The 19,673-nt window shown below is 38.3% G+C and overlaps 1 protein-coding gene across 1 annotated transcript in view; it reads right to left on the bottom strand.

Annotated features, from left to right (window-relative positions):
* Window positions 1–15,395: 15,395 nt before the first annotated feature.
* XKR9 (XK related 9) overlaps window positions 15,396–19,673 on the bottom strand; it is a 61,001-nt gene continuing 56,723 nt past the window's right edge. Inside the window, exon 5 of the mRNA XM_033203394.1 lies at window positions 15,396–16,091. Within this exon, the coding sequence (XP_033059285.1) occupies window positions 15,463–16,091 (629 nt within the window). The 3' untranslated portion in view covers window positions 15,396–15,462. The remainder of the gene's footprint in view (window positions 16,092–19,673) is intronic.

Genomic DNA, 19,673 nt, shown 5'->3' with positions numbered 1-19,673 from the left:
ACCTCTGCATAATTCATCCTAAACAGTCACAAGTAACACAGCCAGCACATTAGAGATTGCCTCTAAACCGACCAGGCACCTCCATTTAAAGGACCAGTATGGTAAGGCCATATAAGGAGAGCTTTGCTATTACTCTATAACTTCACTGCCCATGCCTGCTGGCTTCACTATTGATGATAATATAAATAGACAGTGAGTGACAATTTAAAATGCTAGCTATTGAACTACTCTAATCTTAAACCAAAGAAATTATGTCATCAAGACTGACTTAAAAGAGCAATGTCTAAATACAGCTGTTACTTGTGAACGACAAAAATGTTGCCATTATATCATAGGACAATGTTTAGGAAGAACTGAACCGGGACCTGGATCTTCCAGAGCATCTCTGATTCCACATTATCTGGGTAATTCCATATTTTTTAAAAAGTTCTTATTAAATGGGTGCCTAAACTATAAAGACAGCTAATTTGCAAGAAAGAACTGGGGAATAAGACAGCCGGAATGAGCCCTGTCAACATCAAAACAAATATTATACATTGACCTCAGAAACTTTTCTGTCCAAAGAACCACAATTTGATGAGATTAGTGTATAGAGAAATTTATATTCCAAGGCATTATTATAAACAATAGAGCAATAGTCCAGCAACTATTGGAGTTTAACAGCTAAGTGTGGTCAGGGAAAGAGTGAGAGAGAGCCCTACCGGTGCTGCTGTCATCCCAAGCTAATTGTGGGCATACTCAAAGCTGTGTCTCCCTAAGGAACAACATCAGAGGCTTAACAACGTAGGGGTGAGGGACATATAGCAGAGAGAACAAGGGAGAGACTTTAATAATCTAGCCAATCGCTAAACAAATAAATAAGAAAACAACAATAACCAGCCCCAGAGTAGTGCCCAGAGTAGCTATATTATCAAAAATAGTTACCAACAAAAAATGACGAGGCAAGCAAAGAAACAGGAAAGTAAGATCCATTCTCTGGGAGGTGGGAGAGCAAACAACATAAATTTCCTGTCAAAACAACCAGATGTCAGATTTAACAGAAAAATAGTTCAAAGTAGCCATTACAGAAATAAAGGAAAGCGGCCGGGCACAGTGGCTCATACCTGTAATCCCAGCACTTTGGGAGGCTGAGGTTGGCGGATTACCTGAGATGAGGAGTTTGAGACCAGCCTGGCCAACATGGAGAAATCCTGTCTCTTCTAAAAATACAAAAATTAGTCAGGCGTGGTGGCATGCGCCTATAGTCCCAGCTACTTGAGGAGGCTAGGGCAGGAGAATCACTTGAACCCAGAGGCAGAAGTTGCAGTGAGCCGAGATCGCGGCACCACACGCCAGCCTGGGTGACAGAGCAAGAGTCCATCATAAATAAATAAATAAACAAATAAAAGCATGATTAAAGAAGTAAAGAAAGATATATTGACAATATTATACCAAATAGAGAATACCAATAAATATAAATTTTTTAAAAAAAGGAACCAAATCAAAATTCTGGAGTTGAAAAGTGTAACGACTGAAATAATGTATTTGCTAGAAGGTCTCAACAGGATGTTTGAACTGAAAGAAAAAGGAACTCGCAAACTGGAAGATAAATTGACAGAGATTATGAAAGCAAAGGAACAGAGAGAAAAAAAAATGATAAGGAAAAAATAAACAAGCCCTCACAGAAATATGGGACACCATTAAATGCACCAACATACACAAAAAGGGACTATCAGAAGGAGATAAGAAATGAGAAAATTCATAACCAAATGAGATTTCACCAAGAATTCAAAGTTAAATATCCAAAACTCAAATAATGTAGTATGTCACATAAGTAAGCTAAGAAACAAAAATCACATGATTGTCTCAATAGACACAGAAAAAGAATTTGAAAAAAAATCTATACCCTTTCATGATAAAAACATTGAACAAATAGGAATAGAAGGAAATTTCCTCAACCTAATAAAGAGCATCTATAAATATCCACAGTTAACATCATACTTAGTGGTGCAAGACTGGATGGTTCCCCTTAAGATAAGCCACAACACAAGGATGTCAACCCTCACCACTTCTATTTGACATTGTACTGATGTTCTAGACACGGCATTAAAAAAGGAAAAGAAATAAAAGGTATACAAATTGGAAGAGGAGGAAAATGATCTCTATTTGCAGATGACATGATCTTATATGCAGAAATCTTAAAGTAGCCCAAAAAACTATCGGAGCTAGTGAATAAGTTCAGCAAGACTTCAAGATTAATATACAAAAATCAATAGTATCTCTATACATCTGCAATGAGCAATCCAAAAATGAAATTAAGAAAACAATTCTATTCACAGTAGCATCAAAAAGGATGTAACACTTAGGAATAAATTTAATAGAAGTACAAAACTTATACTCTGAAATCTATAAAAACATTGTTGAAAGAAATAAAACGTCTAAATAAATGGAAAAGACATTTTATGTTCACGGACCAAAATATTCAACACTGCTTAAATGGCAATATTCCCCAAACTGATCCATAGATTCAATGCAAACCCTATCAGAATCTTAGCTAATTTCTATGCAGGAAGTGACTGATTCTAAAATTCATATGAAATTGCAAGGGACTCTGAACAATTAAAATAATGCTGAAAATTAATAAACTGAGGAATCACACATCTCAATTTCAAAACTTAGTATAAAGCAACAGTAATCAAAATAGTATAGTACTGACAAAAGAATAGATATATAGAGTACTCGAACAGAATTGAGAGGCCAGAAATAAATCCATGTATCTATGGTCAACTGATATTCAATAAGGGTACCAAGACTAGTCAATGAATAAAGAATAGTCTTTTCAACAAATGGTACTGGAGTAATTGGATAGCCATAGGCAAAGGAATAAAGAATAAACACTTATCTCACACTCAAATCAACTCCAAATTGATCAAAGACCTAAATGTAAGGGCATATAATTATAAAAGTCTTAGAAGAAAACATAGGAGCAAATCTTTATGACCTTTTTTCATATGAAACCAAAATCTTGAGCAGCACATGAAAAAAAACTGATAAATTGGACTTTGCTATGGTTTGTCCCCACCAAAACTCATGTGGAGGCATGGTCCTCATTGTAGCTATGTTGGGAGCTTGTGCCTTTAAGAGGTGATTAGGTCCTTAAGAGGGATTAATGCCTTTTAGAGGTAAATTCTCACTCTCACAGGACTGGATTAGTTATCATGAGAGTGAATTGTAAAGTGAGGTTGCCTCTCATGTTTGGTCCCTGCACATGCTCACTTCCCCTTCAACTTATCTGCCACATTATGATGCATCATGAGACCTTCACCAGAAGCCAGCCAGATGTGGCCACTCAATCTTGAACCATCCAGCCTCTAAAACTGTAAGATAAATAAACCTCTTTCCTTTATAAATTACCAAGACTCAGGTATTCAGATATAACAACAGAAAACAGATTAAAACAGACTTCATCAAAATTTTTAAATGTTGTGTTTTAAAGAAGCCAGTCACAAAAGACCACATCCTATATGATTCTATTCATATGAAAGTCCAGAATAGGGAAATCTATAGACAGAAGGCGGATTGTGGTTGCTTAGGACTGGAATCAGTGAGAGGGAAAATGGGGTGGAGGAGCAAGAGTTGTATTAATCATGGTTCTCCAAAGAAAAAAAAAATCAATGGGATGAATATATAGAGAGATTTGCTTCAAGGAATTGACTTACACAATTGTATTAGTCAGGGTTCTCCAAGGAAACAGAACCAATATGATATAAAGACAGATAAAGCCCATCTTTATTATGGGAATTGATTCATGTGATTATGGAAGCCGAGAAGTCCCACAATATTGTGTCTGCAAACTGGAAAATCAGGGAAGCTGGTGGCATAGCTCAGTCCAAGTTCAAAGGTGTGAGAACAAGGGAAATGGGTGGTATAATTTTTACTTCGAGACTATGGGGTGACAGCAGGTGTGGAGGCTTTGTTACAATTCTCAGAGTCCAAAGGCCAGAGAACTTGAAGTTCTGGTGCCCAAGGGCAGGAGAAGATAGATGTCTCAGCCCCAGAAGAAACGGCAAATCACCTTTCCTCTGCCTTTTTGTTCCATTCAGGCCCTCAAATGATCGTATGATACCTACACATATTGGGTGAGGGCACATCATCCTTACTTAGTCCACTGATTCAAATGTCAATCTCTTCAAGAAGTATCCTCACAACCATACCCAGAAATAATGCTTTACAAAGTATCTGGGTATCCCTTTACCCAGTCAAGTTGATACCTAAAATTAACTATCACAGGCCAGGCACAGTGGCTCACACCTGTAATCCAAGAAATTTGGGAGGCTGAGTTGGGTAGATCACTTGAGGTCAGGAGTTCAAGACAGCCTGGCCAACATGGTGAAACCCCATCTCTACTAAAAGTAGAAAAATTAGTAGAAAATGGTGGCAGGTGCCTGTAATCCCAGCTACTTGGGAGGCTGAAGCAGCAGAATCCCTTAAACCCCCGGGAGGTGGAGGTTGCAGTGAGCTGAATTGTGCCACTGCACTCCAGCCTGGGCGACAGAGTGAGACTCCGTCTCAAAAATAATAATAACAATAACTATCACAATTATGGAGGCTGGCAGGCCCAAAATCAGCAGGGTGGACCAGCAGGCTATACACAGCATGAGCCAATACTGCAGTTCAAGTCTGAAGGCCAGAATTCTCTCTTGCTTGAGGGAGATAAGTCATCTGTTCTATTCAGGTGTTCAACTGATTCGATGAGGCCCAACCACACTATGGAAGGCAATATGTTTTGCTCCAGGTCCATTCGTTTAAATATTAAATCTCATCCAAAAACATCTACACAGAAATATCCATAATAACATTTTTGACCACTTACCTGGGCACCATGACCCAGCCAAATAGACACATAAAATTAACCATCACAGAAAGGATAAAAGTAAGAGTTTATTTTTTTAGGTGATGAAAATGTTCTAAAGTTGATTGTGGTGATAGTTAGAGATTAGAAAAGTTTAATGGCTTTAGTCTATTTTAATGACTAGGCTAAAAACCATTGTATTAAATACTTTAAACAGTTGAATTGTATTAATTATATATCAAGAAAGCTGTTTTCTAAAAGGAAGAGCAGACTCCAATGGCAATCTTCATATCCTTGGAGAATGAAAAAAAGTTATTTTACCTGCATTTTTTTACAAAGTTGCACATCTACAGATACCAAGAAAACCTAAATTACTCCTCTGGAATGGTTAAGACTTACCCCAGAACATTGCTGAATACATAGACAGCCCTCCAAAGCACATGCTGATGGATTGATGTATTACTCCCATAGTGGAATCGGATGATTTTCCTAGGGAAAAAAATATACTCCATTCACTTCTCTAGGAGCTCAGAAAAAGTAACAGTATTCTGCTGCTAATAGTAACTCCTGAAAATTCCATTCAAAGTTCACTGAGCAACACAGAAATGCAATCCCTAATCTATATGAGCTCATATTCTAGTTAGCAAGACACACTACCAGACACAAAACAAAACTATAAATAAAACCATTGTTTAACCTTAAAGCAACCATAGCTAGAGGGGCTCTACTCTAGAAAAAAATAAGAGAAATAATATTTATCAATAAATACTTCATGAAATCCTACCATGCACGTAAGTGCATTCATGCAAACACACACCATACACACACACGCATTTATACATACTTCCAAAGCCCAGAAAATAATTTGCAATTTAAGCCTTATTCCTGATCTAATCACTACTTGTATTTAACAGTCTCTGTAGATTATATTTTCTAAATATCAGGAATAAATACAACACACAACAGTCTAATGAAAAACTAAGATGTTATACGCAAAAGGATTCAGCTTATTTGTTATATAGTCACAGTGACACCCTAGGGTGACTGGTCTGTCACCAGCCAGAAACCTCTGTGGCCAGTGATGCCTCTGCTTCAGGTTTGCTTGCACCTGCTGGACTCATTCCACCCAAATGGCCTGGCAGGCTGCACTCAACTCGCACTACTGGCCTGGATCCAATGCCTGCCAAGGGTGAGTCAGGCATTGAGTGGTGAGAGGTGTGTGAGTGAGCAAGCATGAGTCCAGCCACTGTGCATAGCCAGGCACGCCAGCTGTGGCAGGGGGGCAGCTCCAGGCACTGGCATAGATGCCGGCTCCATGTGAGGCTGTGACTGGACCAAATGTAACACAAATGGCTTCTGCTGCAGGCACCAACATCTCGATAAAGGAAATGTGGTGCACCTGAAAGCTTGGAGGCACGAGTAACCACAGAACTCCAAAGAGGGTGTTACAGTGTGTCACAGCCCTAGACTGGGGAGCCCTGAGGTCTGGACTCCCAGAAGGGCCACAGCTCTTCTCTCCTTCTCATCACCCACAATGTGGCAAGCATGGAGCATGTTTCAGCCCCGTTTGTATTAGAGCTCTTTCAGTCCCACCATTCAGCAGGCCCCAAGTTTTTGTCCCACATTCAGGAAGAAGGAGATACACAAACAACTGGAGGGTGAGCAATGCAGAGAGGATCTTCACTGAGCAACAGAAAAACTCTCAGGAGACCTGAAGTGGGTCACTCCTTTGGGTAGCTCCTTTCTGTAGCCAGGTCATCCCGATGAATGTCCAGCTCTCAGCAGAGAGGAGACCCATGGTGGGTAGCTCCTTTCCATAGGCAGGTCATCCAGGTAAGTGTCCAGCTCTCAGCAGAGAGCAGAACTATGGTGGGTAGCTCCTTTATGCAGGCAGGTCATCCTGAAGAGTTGAGGAGACCTGAAGTAGGTAGCTCCTTCTCACAGCTTATTCCCAATGTCTGTTAGTCTGGCTGAGTCTGGGGTTTTTGCGGGCTCAGAAGGGAGGAAGTGCATGCTGATTGGTCCATGGGCAGCCATGGAAAAAAGCACCATAAAGTTCTCATCTGGGCAGTGGATTCTACCCAGAACTCACAGCCTGGCCTCCAGGCTTCAAGCTGTCCCTGGTTAAATGGCGGGGCTTCACTGGGACTTGCCCTTTTCCACCAGGAACCTGTCTGCCTCCTGCCACCATCGACATGCCATCCACAGTGCGCAGGCTCCTCATGCCAAGGGGTACCTGCAGGCCTGCACAGAACCACCCTCAGCCCCTACCAGCCTCCATCCAACGCTTGTCAGCACCCAAAGTCTAGAGGGAGCCAAGGTTGCAGGGGGCTGGCATGTTAGTGCCTCTCTGAGTGCTCACACACCCAGCCAGGTCACAATAGCACCCAGGCTTGGCTACAACTTTGCTCCACACCAGAGAAGGTGCCAGGAGTGGGGAGAGACAAGGAAGCAGGAGCGGGCACTTCCAAGCCTGTGAGGGATAGGGGGCTTCCTGGGCCCCTGAGAGTGCAGGGATCCCCAGGTCTAGAGCCACAGCTGGGAAGCTACAGCTGCACCCAGGAGCACAGGTCTCCTGCCCCCACTGACTCAGTAGAGGGAGGGCTCTCACCTGCTCCCGCCCCCACTGGCTCTGCAGAACAGTGCAGCCCCAGCCACACCTCCCCCGCTGCAGCCCACATCTTCACAGAGGCCATTCCAGATGGGCTGCCGCTGTCATTAATATAATTCTAAAATTTTTTATATAATTATTGCTATCTCGTACATGTGGAAGTAATTTTACAAAGATATAATAACAACATCAAAATCACGTTCACTAATACTATCTTGGTGAAAGAATATCAAAAACATAAAATTTTAGGGATAGTAACAGTCTACAAAACACCATCACATATAGTATCTCACTGATTTTTCACAACAGCCCTTGGAGACATTATTATTATTATTAAATATGTAATTCTTATTTTACATATGCAGAAACTGGGTCTTAAATGACTCATCATCCAAAAAATAATGTCAAGTCTAGGAATCAAACTCCAGTCTTTGGACTTTAAATAAAAATTTCTACATTGCAATTGAAAGTAATTGTTGCCTCAAGCCAAGAATTAAGACTACTCAGAAAGGTGTCTAAGACTCTACCTATCTATCTTAATCTGTTTTCTGTTGATTATAACAGAATACCTGAAACTGGGTAATTTATAAAGAAACAAATGTATTTCTCACAGTTCAGGAGGCTGGGAAGTCTAAGGTCAAGGGGCCACATCTGGTGAGGCCCTTCTAGATGGTGGGAACTCTCTGCAGAGTCTCAAGGTCATACAGGCATCCCCATAGGAAGGGTGCTGACTATGCTAGCTCAGGTCTCTCTTCTACTTCTTATAAAGTCACCAGTACCACTCCCATGATAACCCATTAACGTATTAACCTATTAATCCACTAATCCATGAATGGATAAATCCATTCATGAGGCAGTGCCTTCATGACCAAATCCCCTGTGGAAAGCAGTTTGGAGATTTCTCAAAGAACTAAAAACAGAATTACCATTCAACCCAGCAATCCCATTACTGGGTACATATCCAAAGGAAAATAAGCCATTCTACCAAAAAGTCACCTGCACTCATGTTTATCTCAGCACTATTCACAATAACAAAGACATGGCCTCAACCCAGGTGTTTATCAATGGTGGACTGAATAAAGAAAATGTGGTAAATACACACCACAGAATACTACACAGCCATAAAAAAGAACAAAATCATGTCCTCTGCAGAACCATGGATAGCTGGAGGCCATTATCCTAAGTGAATTAACACAGAAACAGAAAACCACATGTTCTCACTTATCAGTGGGAGCTAAACAATGGGTACACATGGACACAGAGATGGGAACAATAAACACTGGGGATTCCAAAAGGGAGAAGACAGGGAGGAGGGCAAGCGTTGAAAATTTACCTATCAGGTACTATGTTTACTACTTGGACAATGGGATCAATAGACACTAAAACCTCAGCATCACACCATATACCCATGTAACAAATCTGCACATAGACTCCTGAATCTGGAGAAAAAAAAAAAAAAAAACCGGCCCCACCTCTCAGTACTGCCACATTGGGGATTAAGTTTAAGCATGAGTTTTGGAGAGGGCAAACATTCAAATCGTAGGACTATCAAGAGAGAGTTTTTAAAGTGCAGCAACAACAGCAGTGAAGAAACTTTCAAGTTCTGTACCAATCTAGGCAAAAAGAAAATACAACATTTCTGCAAACTACATCTTTTCATTTTCCTCTAGTCCTTTCCTACTATCAAAGCAATATATCTAAAAGAAAGAAACTGCAAATTCCCTATACTCTGTGATCTTTATAGTCCATGAAGAATACAATTAAATATATAATTGTATTTTATATATTATTGTATTTTATATATTTTATTATATATTTGTATATAACATATATTTATAATATATTTTACTTTATGTTTTATATATAATTATATTTTATATTATATATAATTATATTCTTTATATTCTACATTCTTTATTCTGTTTCAATAAGCACTTCAGTTGATTCTGATGCACACTAAAGGTTGAGAACCACTAGTCTATGAGAAGCATAGTATTCATATTTGAAGATATGAATGTATAATCATATTCTTTATGAATATAATTATATACTACATGCTGTTTATTTTACTGTATATAACATATAATTATGTATTATATTCTGTTTAACATTTTTTAAAAGTACTTAAGTCCCACTTTCACAAAATAAAAGGCACAAATCTTAAAATGAAGGATACCATTTAACTACATAATCATCTCTATAACAAACTAGATCTAATAGCAAAATATAGCCTCTTTGGGAAACCACAAATGGTTCATGTTAACTCCAAAGACTACTATGTATATGTGCAAATGCTCACCTAGAAAAGTCCAACTTTGAATTTATTGTAATCATTAAGTGGGACATCAGCCAGCAGAGTTAGAGATGCATTATATATCTCTGACCCCCACAATTACAAGGACAAGATTTACAATTGGAAATGAGCATAAAGATATTGTGCTAGAAATTAATGTTTGGCTTTGGTGTTCTCCTGGCTTGCAGCAATATATAGTTGATCATATAAACCAGGGAACAAATTAAGTAGCACGTCCAATTTCTCTGTGGTTCCACTGCCCTCTAGTGGCTGTTTTGAAACTAGTTATTAACTGATAGCCTTCAAAAGTCAACGGGGATTCTCAAAGAAGGGAGTGGAGAACACCAGCATCAGCAACATCCGGGAACTTTTTTAAACATGCAAATTTCAAGTCCTACCTAATGCCTGCTAAAAAGCAACTCGGGATAGGGGCCAGCAATGTGTTTCAATAAGCACTCCAGGTGATTCTGATGCACACTAAAGGTTGAGAACCACTAGTCTATGAGGATAGTATTCATATTTGAAGATGTGAATGTATATAGGTGCATATGAGTATTCTTTTATGAAAGCATTGCTCATAATTATTTTTCTGCTTTTTTAAATTTCAAAAGGCCTTTTATATGCACATAACAATCTAGAAAAACCTCATAATTTAGTTGTGGAAATTTAAGTGTTGTAAAGCCATGACCGAACCACATAGAACATAAGAGGATAAAATTAATTAAGTTCATTCTATATTAAAAGTTCATTTTAAAAGCTTACTATTTAGCCACAACATCTGACCAGGATCTTCCCCTTTATTTCTTGGCTATAAAACCAATAAGAAAACGTTTGTTGGATGGAATGAATACTTAATCTGTTTCTGTGGGATACTTAGCATTCAAACTCCTTAGTAGATGTATATTATTTCCTACCCTTTTTCCCATTACATATATTGTTAACAGGATTGTTCAAGCTAACAGAGACACATTTCCAGCTCTGCCTTGAGCTAAAGCTGAAAAATATTTAGGCTAAACTTTTTTAAAAATTATATCATAGGCAAATAAATAATTTAGGCCTGGCATGGTAACTCATGCCTGTAATCCCAGCACTTTGGGAGGCCGAGGCAGGTGGATCACTTGAGGCCAAGAGTTTAAGACCAGCCTGGCCAACATGGCAAAACCCAGTCTCTACTAAAAATACAAAAATTAGCCAGGCGTGGTGGTGCACACCTGTAGTCCCACCTACCTGGGTGGCTAAGGCACAAGAATCACTTGAACCCAGGAGGTGGAGGTTGTGGTGAGCCACGATCGCACCACTGCACTCCAGCCTGGGTGACAGAGCAAGACTCTATCACAAAAATAGTAATTTTTAAATCATGCATAACTTAAGCATAGCTCTAGGTAACCTATTCATCAGATAAAGACAGCATGGTTTCACAAAAAATAAACTGGATTTGAGGTGAAAAATCCTGAGATTTTATCTGTGTGAACTTTGGCAAATTACTTAAACTCTATGAACCTTGGTTCTCCCAGTTAAAGGGTAGTGATGATAATAATATCTATATTGCAGTTTTTATCAGGGTCATTAGAGATGAGAGAGAACTAAATGTTAAATTTAAAAAGCTTTACACATCTTGTCCAAGTAAATATTACAGAAAGATTTTATTTTTGAGGCGAAGTCTCGCTCTGTCACCCAGGCTGGAGTGCAATAGCATGATCTCTGCTTGCTGCAGCTTCTGCCTATCGAGTTCGAGTGATTCTCCTTCCTCAGCCTCCCAAGTAGCTGGGATTAGAGGTAGCCCAGCTAATTTTTGTATTTTTAGTAGAGATAGGGTTTCACCATGTTGGCCAGGGTGGTCTTGACATCAGATGATCCACCTGCCTCAGCCTCCCAAAATGCTGGCAGAAAGACTGGCAAATATTACAGAAAGATTACTGAAAATGTTATAGATTAATAAGAAGGTGGGTATATCTCTTATTGCACAAATCCTCTCACAAATAACCACTATGAACTCTGGACAAAATACTGACAATTCCCTGAAAGCACTTGACAGCAAAAAAAGAGCAAGCAGACACTGCAGAGTGGTCGACATCTGGAAGAAGGAATGGCACTGAGTGAGAGCAGACCCCACTCAGCACATCAACTACACAAAATCCAAATTTAAAAACCTACAGTTTTAGTGGTTTTAAGGCCCAGAGAACAGAGTATGCAATGACCACAACTGCTGAAAAATGAGGTGGAAAATCTAGGAGAAAAATAGAACCAACAGAAAGGAAGTCTCACTTCATATATTAATTCTGCCCAAATTTTAGGCTGACCTTGAACTATGCATATAAGGGGAACACCCTATGCAGCCCACTAAAGGTTAAATAAAGATTGTTTAGAGTTCAGAGCTTAAAGTTCAAGTTACTGCCTGCTGAAAAGAAAAAAAATGTTCCTCTGAAGAACAAAAATAATCAAGAGGATATAAAATGTATCAGTCATACCATCAAGGACACAATTCAAAAATAGTAGCCATATGAGCAAACGTGAAAATGTAACCCATACTCAAGAGAAAAGGCAATCAATGGAAACCAATCTCACGATGACCCAGGTACTGAAATTAGTGGACAGATTTTAAAGCAGCTATTTTAAATATGATCAAGGATATAAAGAAAAATATGCTTATGATAAATAAAAATACATAAAATTTTAGCAAATAAATAGAAACCATAAAAAGAACCCAAGGAAATTTCAAGAACATAAAAATACAATATCTGAAAAATTTTAAAAATTCATTATATGAACTTAACAGCAGATTGAAGATAGGGGGAAAGTCAATCTGAAGACAAATCCAATCTAAAGAACAGAGAAACAAATTGGAAAAAAATGAACAGAGCCTCAGGAATATGTGGGAGAATATCAATAGGTCTAACACAGGTGGAAGTGGAGTCCAAGAAGATAAAGGGGCAGAAAAAGTATGAGAATAATAATGGCCAGAAAATTCCTAAATATAAGAGAAGACAAAAATTTACAGGTTCAAGAAACTTGGAGAACCCTATGTAGGAGAAATACAAAGAAAAAACTAGAAAAAAAATACTATATACATGAACACAGTAGTCATACAACTGCAAACCAACAGCTAAAGGTAAAAATCTCAAGAACAGCTAGAGAAAAACAACAAATTACACACCAGGGAATAATGATGTAAATGATCACTAACTTTTTATCAGAAACAATGGAGACCAGACAATAGTGGAGTGATGTCTTTAAAATGCTTAAAGGAAGGAAAAACCCTGTCAACTCAGAACTCTATATCCAACAAAAATATCCTACAAGAATGAAAGATAAATAAAGATATGTTCAAATTTTAAAAAATAAAAAAAGAATTCATCACTAGAAAACCTAAACTATAGAAAAATCCATAATAAATTATCCAGGCTGAAGGGAAATAATAACGCATAGACATTTAAATATTTGAAAACAAACGAAGAACACTTTCACTTTATGATTCAAAGTCTTTTGGCTCTTTATTACTCAGAGATTCTGACTCAGATGCTGCCAAGCAGCTTAACTTCTTTTCTCACCTTCACCCCACAAACATACATGCAAACATATACACCAAACATGCAGAAACAGGGAGCTATGTAATTATACAAGAATTATGTGCCCAAGGTAAACCGAAGATTTCCTGCCTCCGACAAGAGTAAATGGTTCACACTGATTAACTTTCTCAAAGAGTAGCATAGGGGACATATTACTGAGTTTTTGCCCAGTTTTAATCAGGTTATTTAGGCTTTTTTGTTGTTGTCCAGTTATAGAAGTTATTTATATACTCTTAGAAATAGACAGTTCTCAAAGAAGATATATGAATGGCCAATAAGCATATAAAAAGATGCTTAACATCACCAATCATTAAAGAAATCCAAATCAAAACTACAAAGAAATATCATCTCATATTCATTAGGGTGACCATTATCAGAAGAAAAAAAAAACAGAATACAACATGTGTTGGTGAGGACATAGAGAAACTGGGGCATTTATGCACTATCGGTGGGATTGTAAAATAGTGCAGCCATTATGGAAACAGTATGAAGGTTCCTCAAAACAACTACCATATGATCAAGAAATCCTACTTCTGAATAGGATTTAAAACAGAATTACCATGTGATCAAGTAATCCCACTTCTGAGTATATATCCAAAAGAACTGAAAGCAGAATCTCAAAGAAGTATTCGTAAACCCAAGTTCACTGTTGCACTATTCACAATAGCCAAGAGGTGGAAGCAACCCAAATATCCATTCATCAATCCATTCATCAGTGAATGAATGGATAAAGAAAATGTGGCATATACATACAATGGAATACTATCAGCCTTAAAAAAAAAAAGTAAATCTTGTCACATGCTAAAATATGAAGCTCAGAGACATTATGCTCAATGAAATAGGCCAGTAACAAAAGACAAATATAATATGACTACACTTATATGTGTCTTAGTGTGTTTTCTGCTGAATACCAGGGACTGGGTAATTTATAAAGAAAAGTTTACTTTACTTGTGGTTTTAGAGCCTGGGAAGGCCAAGAGCATCACACTGGCATCTGGTGAGGGCCTCTTTGTTGTATCATAACATGGCAGAGGGCATCAAATAGTGAGGGCAAGAGTGTCCTAGCTCAGGTCTCTCTTCCTCTTCCTATAAAACCACCAGTCCCATCATGGGGAACCCATCCTGATAATCTTATCTAATCTAATCTTAAATACTGCCCAAAGTCTCCACCATTTCCAAATGCCATCAACATACATATTTGGAGATTAAGTTTCAAACACATGAAATTTTGGGGGCACATTCAAACCATAGCAATAAGGTATCTAAAGTAGTCAAACTCATAGAAATGAAAAATTATAATTGTGGTTGCCAGGGACTTGGGAAAGGAGGAAATGGGGATTTGTTCAATAAATAGAGAGTCTTAGCTTTACAAGATGAAAAAGTTCTTGAGATCTGTTGCACGAGGTGAATACAGTTAACACTGGTGAACTGTACACACAAAAGTGATTAAGATGGTAAATTTTATATGTTTTTACCATAATTTTTTTAAAATATAAACAATTTAAAAATATGACTTAGATACAACTATTTTAGCACAAATAGGATTAATATAATTATGTTGAGTACATTAATTCAGAAAAGCTAGGAAATCAGTAAATAATGAAATGTCAAACCTCTCAAATGCATACCAACTCTCTTTTGTACTTATGAATTGGAGATTTCATGGATGAAAGCATAGCAGATGCTAAAAATTTGTTTTCTTCTTTCCCTTCCTTCCCTTTTCCTCTACTCAAGCTGTCCCCAACTGCAAATATATGCACTGAAGACAATAAAGGAAAAACTCATAAAGTGTTCTGCTTTTCTCTTCCCTTTGCAGTCCTCCATAACAGGTACAGTAGTATTAGTTCAGGAACAAGGAAGAAAAATGGGAAGGAAGCTCAATTCCAGCCTTCTCATTATGAAAACCAGACCATTTCTTACATTTCAGGCTCAAGATGGCAGCTCTACCAGGCAGTAGAAAGATATCTGAGTACCCAAGATCTTCAAAACCAAATGAGAAATTAATTTTAAAAATAAAATACTATTATGTACCTCCTATTTCACATAATTAATTTCAAATTAAAGATGGCAAAAATAAGAGACAATACACTCACATAACACACATTTTCTTTACTAACCAATGAAATAAAATATAAGAAAATATATATCATAAATGAATAGCTTATTCCATTAGGAAATATCTCATTCTACATTCTCTTATAACTGGTTTTCCATCAATTTCATCACATTTTGTTTCTTCACTTCTGTTGGGGTGAAAAGTCCCATAATAAACAACAAGAAAAAGAATTCCAAGAAGAAGAGCAAGAACTATAGTGATACTGATAGGCATAAAATAGTCTGAATTAAAAATAGTGAGAGGGCAAACCCAGAATACAATCAATATCCCCAAAGTGCCCAGTACCCTAACAATATAATAACAAGACATTGGACACTTGGTATTCTGTCCCTTAATATTAAAAAATGTAAAGATAAGAATGAATCCAACAACAATCCTATATAAGAATTCCATACTTACAGAAGTACAAAACTGGGTGTTCTTTTTAAACGCCCATATTACACCTAACAACCAAAGAAATAACAACATAAATAAAGCAATCTTAACATTTACGAATAGTAGAAGTACAACACTCAGCATCCATGATAATAATGTAAAAAACTTGTAAAAGAGATATGTGATTTTGGGACATAATCCATTAAGAAGCTTTTTGTCAGGTAAGGATTTTCTTAAAGCTACTTGATAATCAACAGTTGACCAAGAAATAGCACAGCAAGAGACCATGATAGCCGCATCTACAAAACAAAAAAATAAAAAAGATATTGTTATAGGAATAACAATAAAATATTAAATTACTATATCCCATACATGCTATATCTACATACACCCACAAACACGTCAGGTACTTTACTCATCTCATCTAATCTTCTGAAGTAGACATTAATATGTCATATATTACATATGAGGGAACTGAGGCTTGGAGAGATACACTGCTTGACCCAACCTGCAATGCTAGCAAGTTGCAGAACTGAGATTTGAACCTGATTCCAAAATGGATAGATTTATCCACTATATTAGACTGCTTTATTATGATTTTTTTTTAATTCATGGGAAAAATTTTATTGAGCAACTGATACACTCTGTGAGTTGAGAGACTACACTTATAATCCTAGTTTTTCTACGTTTTTTGACTGCGATTTTAGGCATACACCCAATTCACTAAGAGATAATAGCTTCAAGCAGGGGTAAGGGAAGGGGAGGAGGAGGGGTAGAGAGAGAGAAAGAGGGTTAAACAGAAAATTTAATATGAGATATTAAACAAGCCTAACTTCCCATATCCTGAAGATATTGAAACAAGTGAATGAGTATGTTCTATAATTTCTGTAGGATTTACATCTCCACCCCATTTTTTCTCAACAAATAACAGAAAAGTAAGTTAATTGCCACTTCGTTTCTTTCTTTCCTTCTTTTTGAGATGGAGTCTCACTCTGTCACCATGGCTGGAGTGCAGTGGTGCAATATCGACCTCCACCTCCCGGGTTCAAGTAATTCACCTGCCTCAGCCTCCTGAGTAGCTGGGACTACAGGCCCACATCACCACACCCAGCTAATTTTTGTATTTTTAGTACAGATGGGGTTTCATCATGTTGGCCAAGCTGGTCTCGAACTCTTGACCTCAAGTGATCCACCCAGTTCAGCCTCCCAAAGTGCTGGGATTACAGGCATGAGCCACTGCACCTCGCCTACCACTTTCTATATAATATGATTGAAAGGCAGACTTACAAAAATTTATCTATTGATGAAGAAAATGAGGACAGGACCTTTATAAATGCATTTGCATGCTTTCTTGGTTTTAGCATACACCACTGTACCTCATTAGTCAAACTTTTTTGGAGACTGATGTGAGTAACAATAAAACCCCAGTCTACTGCAAAGAAGGCTCTGCATGAATTACTCTTTCTCTATTTTAATTCCCATCATGATAAATTGGTTCTGTCCATGCAGCGGCAAGGTGAACCCACGGGGTGGTTACAAATCTGCGGGATCATCCAGGAATGCCCTTGTGACTACCAGCCCATGGTTCAGTAGTCCCACTCTGGCAATGGATCCAGAGGCCAGCCCAAGTGGCTGCCTAGTTCTCTCGGACTGGGGGCTGACTCTGCTACTCTTGGCAGTGCTGCCCACCCAATGTGCATGGATTTAACTATAATAAAGAAATAGTCCTAGTGAGACATCCCGTTACTGTAGCCCCCTCACAGGGTATCTATAGCTCCATGGCAGAGTGTCTGTAGCTGTAACCCCATTACAAGGTGTCTGGTTTGGTGAGTATCCTAGGCACTGCCAATGCCTCCTTCCTTCTCCCAAATGGTTCTGTAGTCCCATGATGGGTTGTCTGTCCACAGCCCCATTGTGGGGTATCTGTTTGTAGCTCCACCATGGGGTGTCTATCTCAGTTCAGCTCCTTTGGGGGTCTTGGTTTGTCTATAGCCCCACTGGGGGGTGTCTGTCTCGGTTCAGCTCCTGGGGAGTCATGGTTGGCTCTCCCTAACTAGTAGGAAGTCTTGGTTCAGGAGACTTCTCCTCAATCAGGAAGATTTCAGGGAGATTTCTCAGACTGAGAATAGGAGGATAGTTTGGATGAGATACTCTTGGAGTTCTTGATTAGGAATCTGATTTGGAAGGTCTTCTGTCCTTCTTGTCTTAGTGTATGTTTGTACATGTGGAGGGGATCTCAGAAGGAATTGTCTACAGAAGTTCCACAGTCCTAACTCAGAGAACTTTCCTTGTCTAGTTACATTCCATGAGCCTGAAAGAATGCTCAACAGGCCTGTCTCAAGGTGACTATCCGCTCTTCACCTTGCCCAGAGACCATCCGTTGTGAATTACCATTCAGAGGTCATCCTTCCCCACCTGGAGTAGATCAAAGTCAACAGGGGACCAACAGGAGAAAGTCTGAGCTTTGACAGGTTGATATTGGATGCTGAATGAGGTGACTGGTGTCTGTTTTGTTATGTGTTTTTTGCTAGAATGGAAAATGTTAATTTGGTTCCCCATGCAGCCCATTAGGCAACATCTTGCACAATTGAGAATCTTTTGTCTATGATTCCATAAAACAGAAAAAGTGGCTTTTGTTAAGTGGCTTGAACCCCACAGCTATGGCACATCAAGCAGGATCATCAAAAGTTGCTCCATTCTTCTGGAGGCTGCAGAGAAAAGGAACCTGGAAACCTGGTATGCCAGCAAAAAAAAAAAAGCACATGAAATTCTTACCAGCCAAGTTTCTGGTCTCTTTCTCGCTCCTTCTCTGTGTGTGTATGTAAATGGTAGACATCACTATTTGTCGCCTCTGCATGAGTCTGATTGATAGAAAAAAGGATTTGTGAAACTAGCCTTAGGCTGTAGCAAAGCTGGTGTGCTTTGTGCTAAGAATTTGTCTTTCTGTGTTATTCTGTAATAGGTATCACAGGATACAATGAGGGTTTAGGGCCCCTATAAGACTGCTTTTCAAGCCAGCCCCAGCAGGCTGGTCAGTTACAAACTTTGCTGTGGGTCCCTGAAACCAATACTGGATGAAATTTCTCTATCTTGTTTTGTGTCCTTAAGAACTTAAACCTTGCAACCATGTGGGGATACTTTCCCTTGGTTCTGCCATCCAGAGGACAGAAATTTTACGGTTCATATCATAGCCCTAAAATTATCTTAAGCAGTCAAGAGCCTTTGCAAGCTTGAAATTGGCTGCTCTAGACTTCTTGTGGGAAGAGGAGCAGAAACCGCTCGATGCTGTGTAGCTCACTAGCTAAGGCTTTGTTTTTTGACAATGGTAGTCCAGATTCAATTCTTGGCTTCTGGAATAATTTCTCTCTGGTTTATTATGTGTGTAACTTTGCCACATATTAAGGTTTTTTTCCCCTCAACAATCACTTCTGATTTCCTGTCTTGAATTTTCCTTTCTCTGAACTACCCTTGGGGAGATTATAAATCTTCTTTTTTTAAAAAATGCTTACCATCTCTTTAAAACACTTTATGCATCCATGGTTAAGTTATAACCTTAGTTAAAAGTTATTAATTTCATGTGGAAAGTTACTTGTAGTAGAATTCAAAAGCCAGAAATATTGGCTCTTCTGGCTAGAGTCTGGTAACAAGAAATTTAAAAGAATTTTTCTTTAGAAAAAAAAGAGTTCTATGGAGAAAACTGTAAAGGGTTCTAAAAAAGTTTATAAACATATTACCTTACGGTCAAACTAATTTAAACTATACAGATTTATAATATTTTATTTAAAAAATTAGCTTTAACATTGAAGATGCACTAATGTAAACATGAAATTTGGTTTTCTCATTTGAAAAAGATTTTTATGTAATATTAAAAGATAATGAAA

Source organism: Trachypithecus francoisi, unplaced genomic scaffold (genome assembly GCF_009764315.1).
Source record: "Trachypithecus francoisi isolate TF-2019V2 unplaced genomic scaffold, Tfra_2.0 Lachesis_group7, whole genome shotgun sequence".
Classification (NCBI taxonomy): Eukaryota; Metazoa; Chordata; class Mammalia; order Primates; family Cercopithecidae; genus Trachypithecus; species Trachypithecus francoisi.
This window is presented reverse-complemented; position numbering and strand designations above follow the sequence as displayed.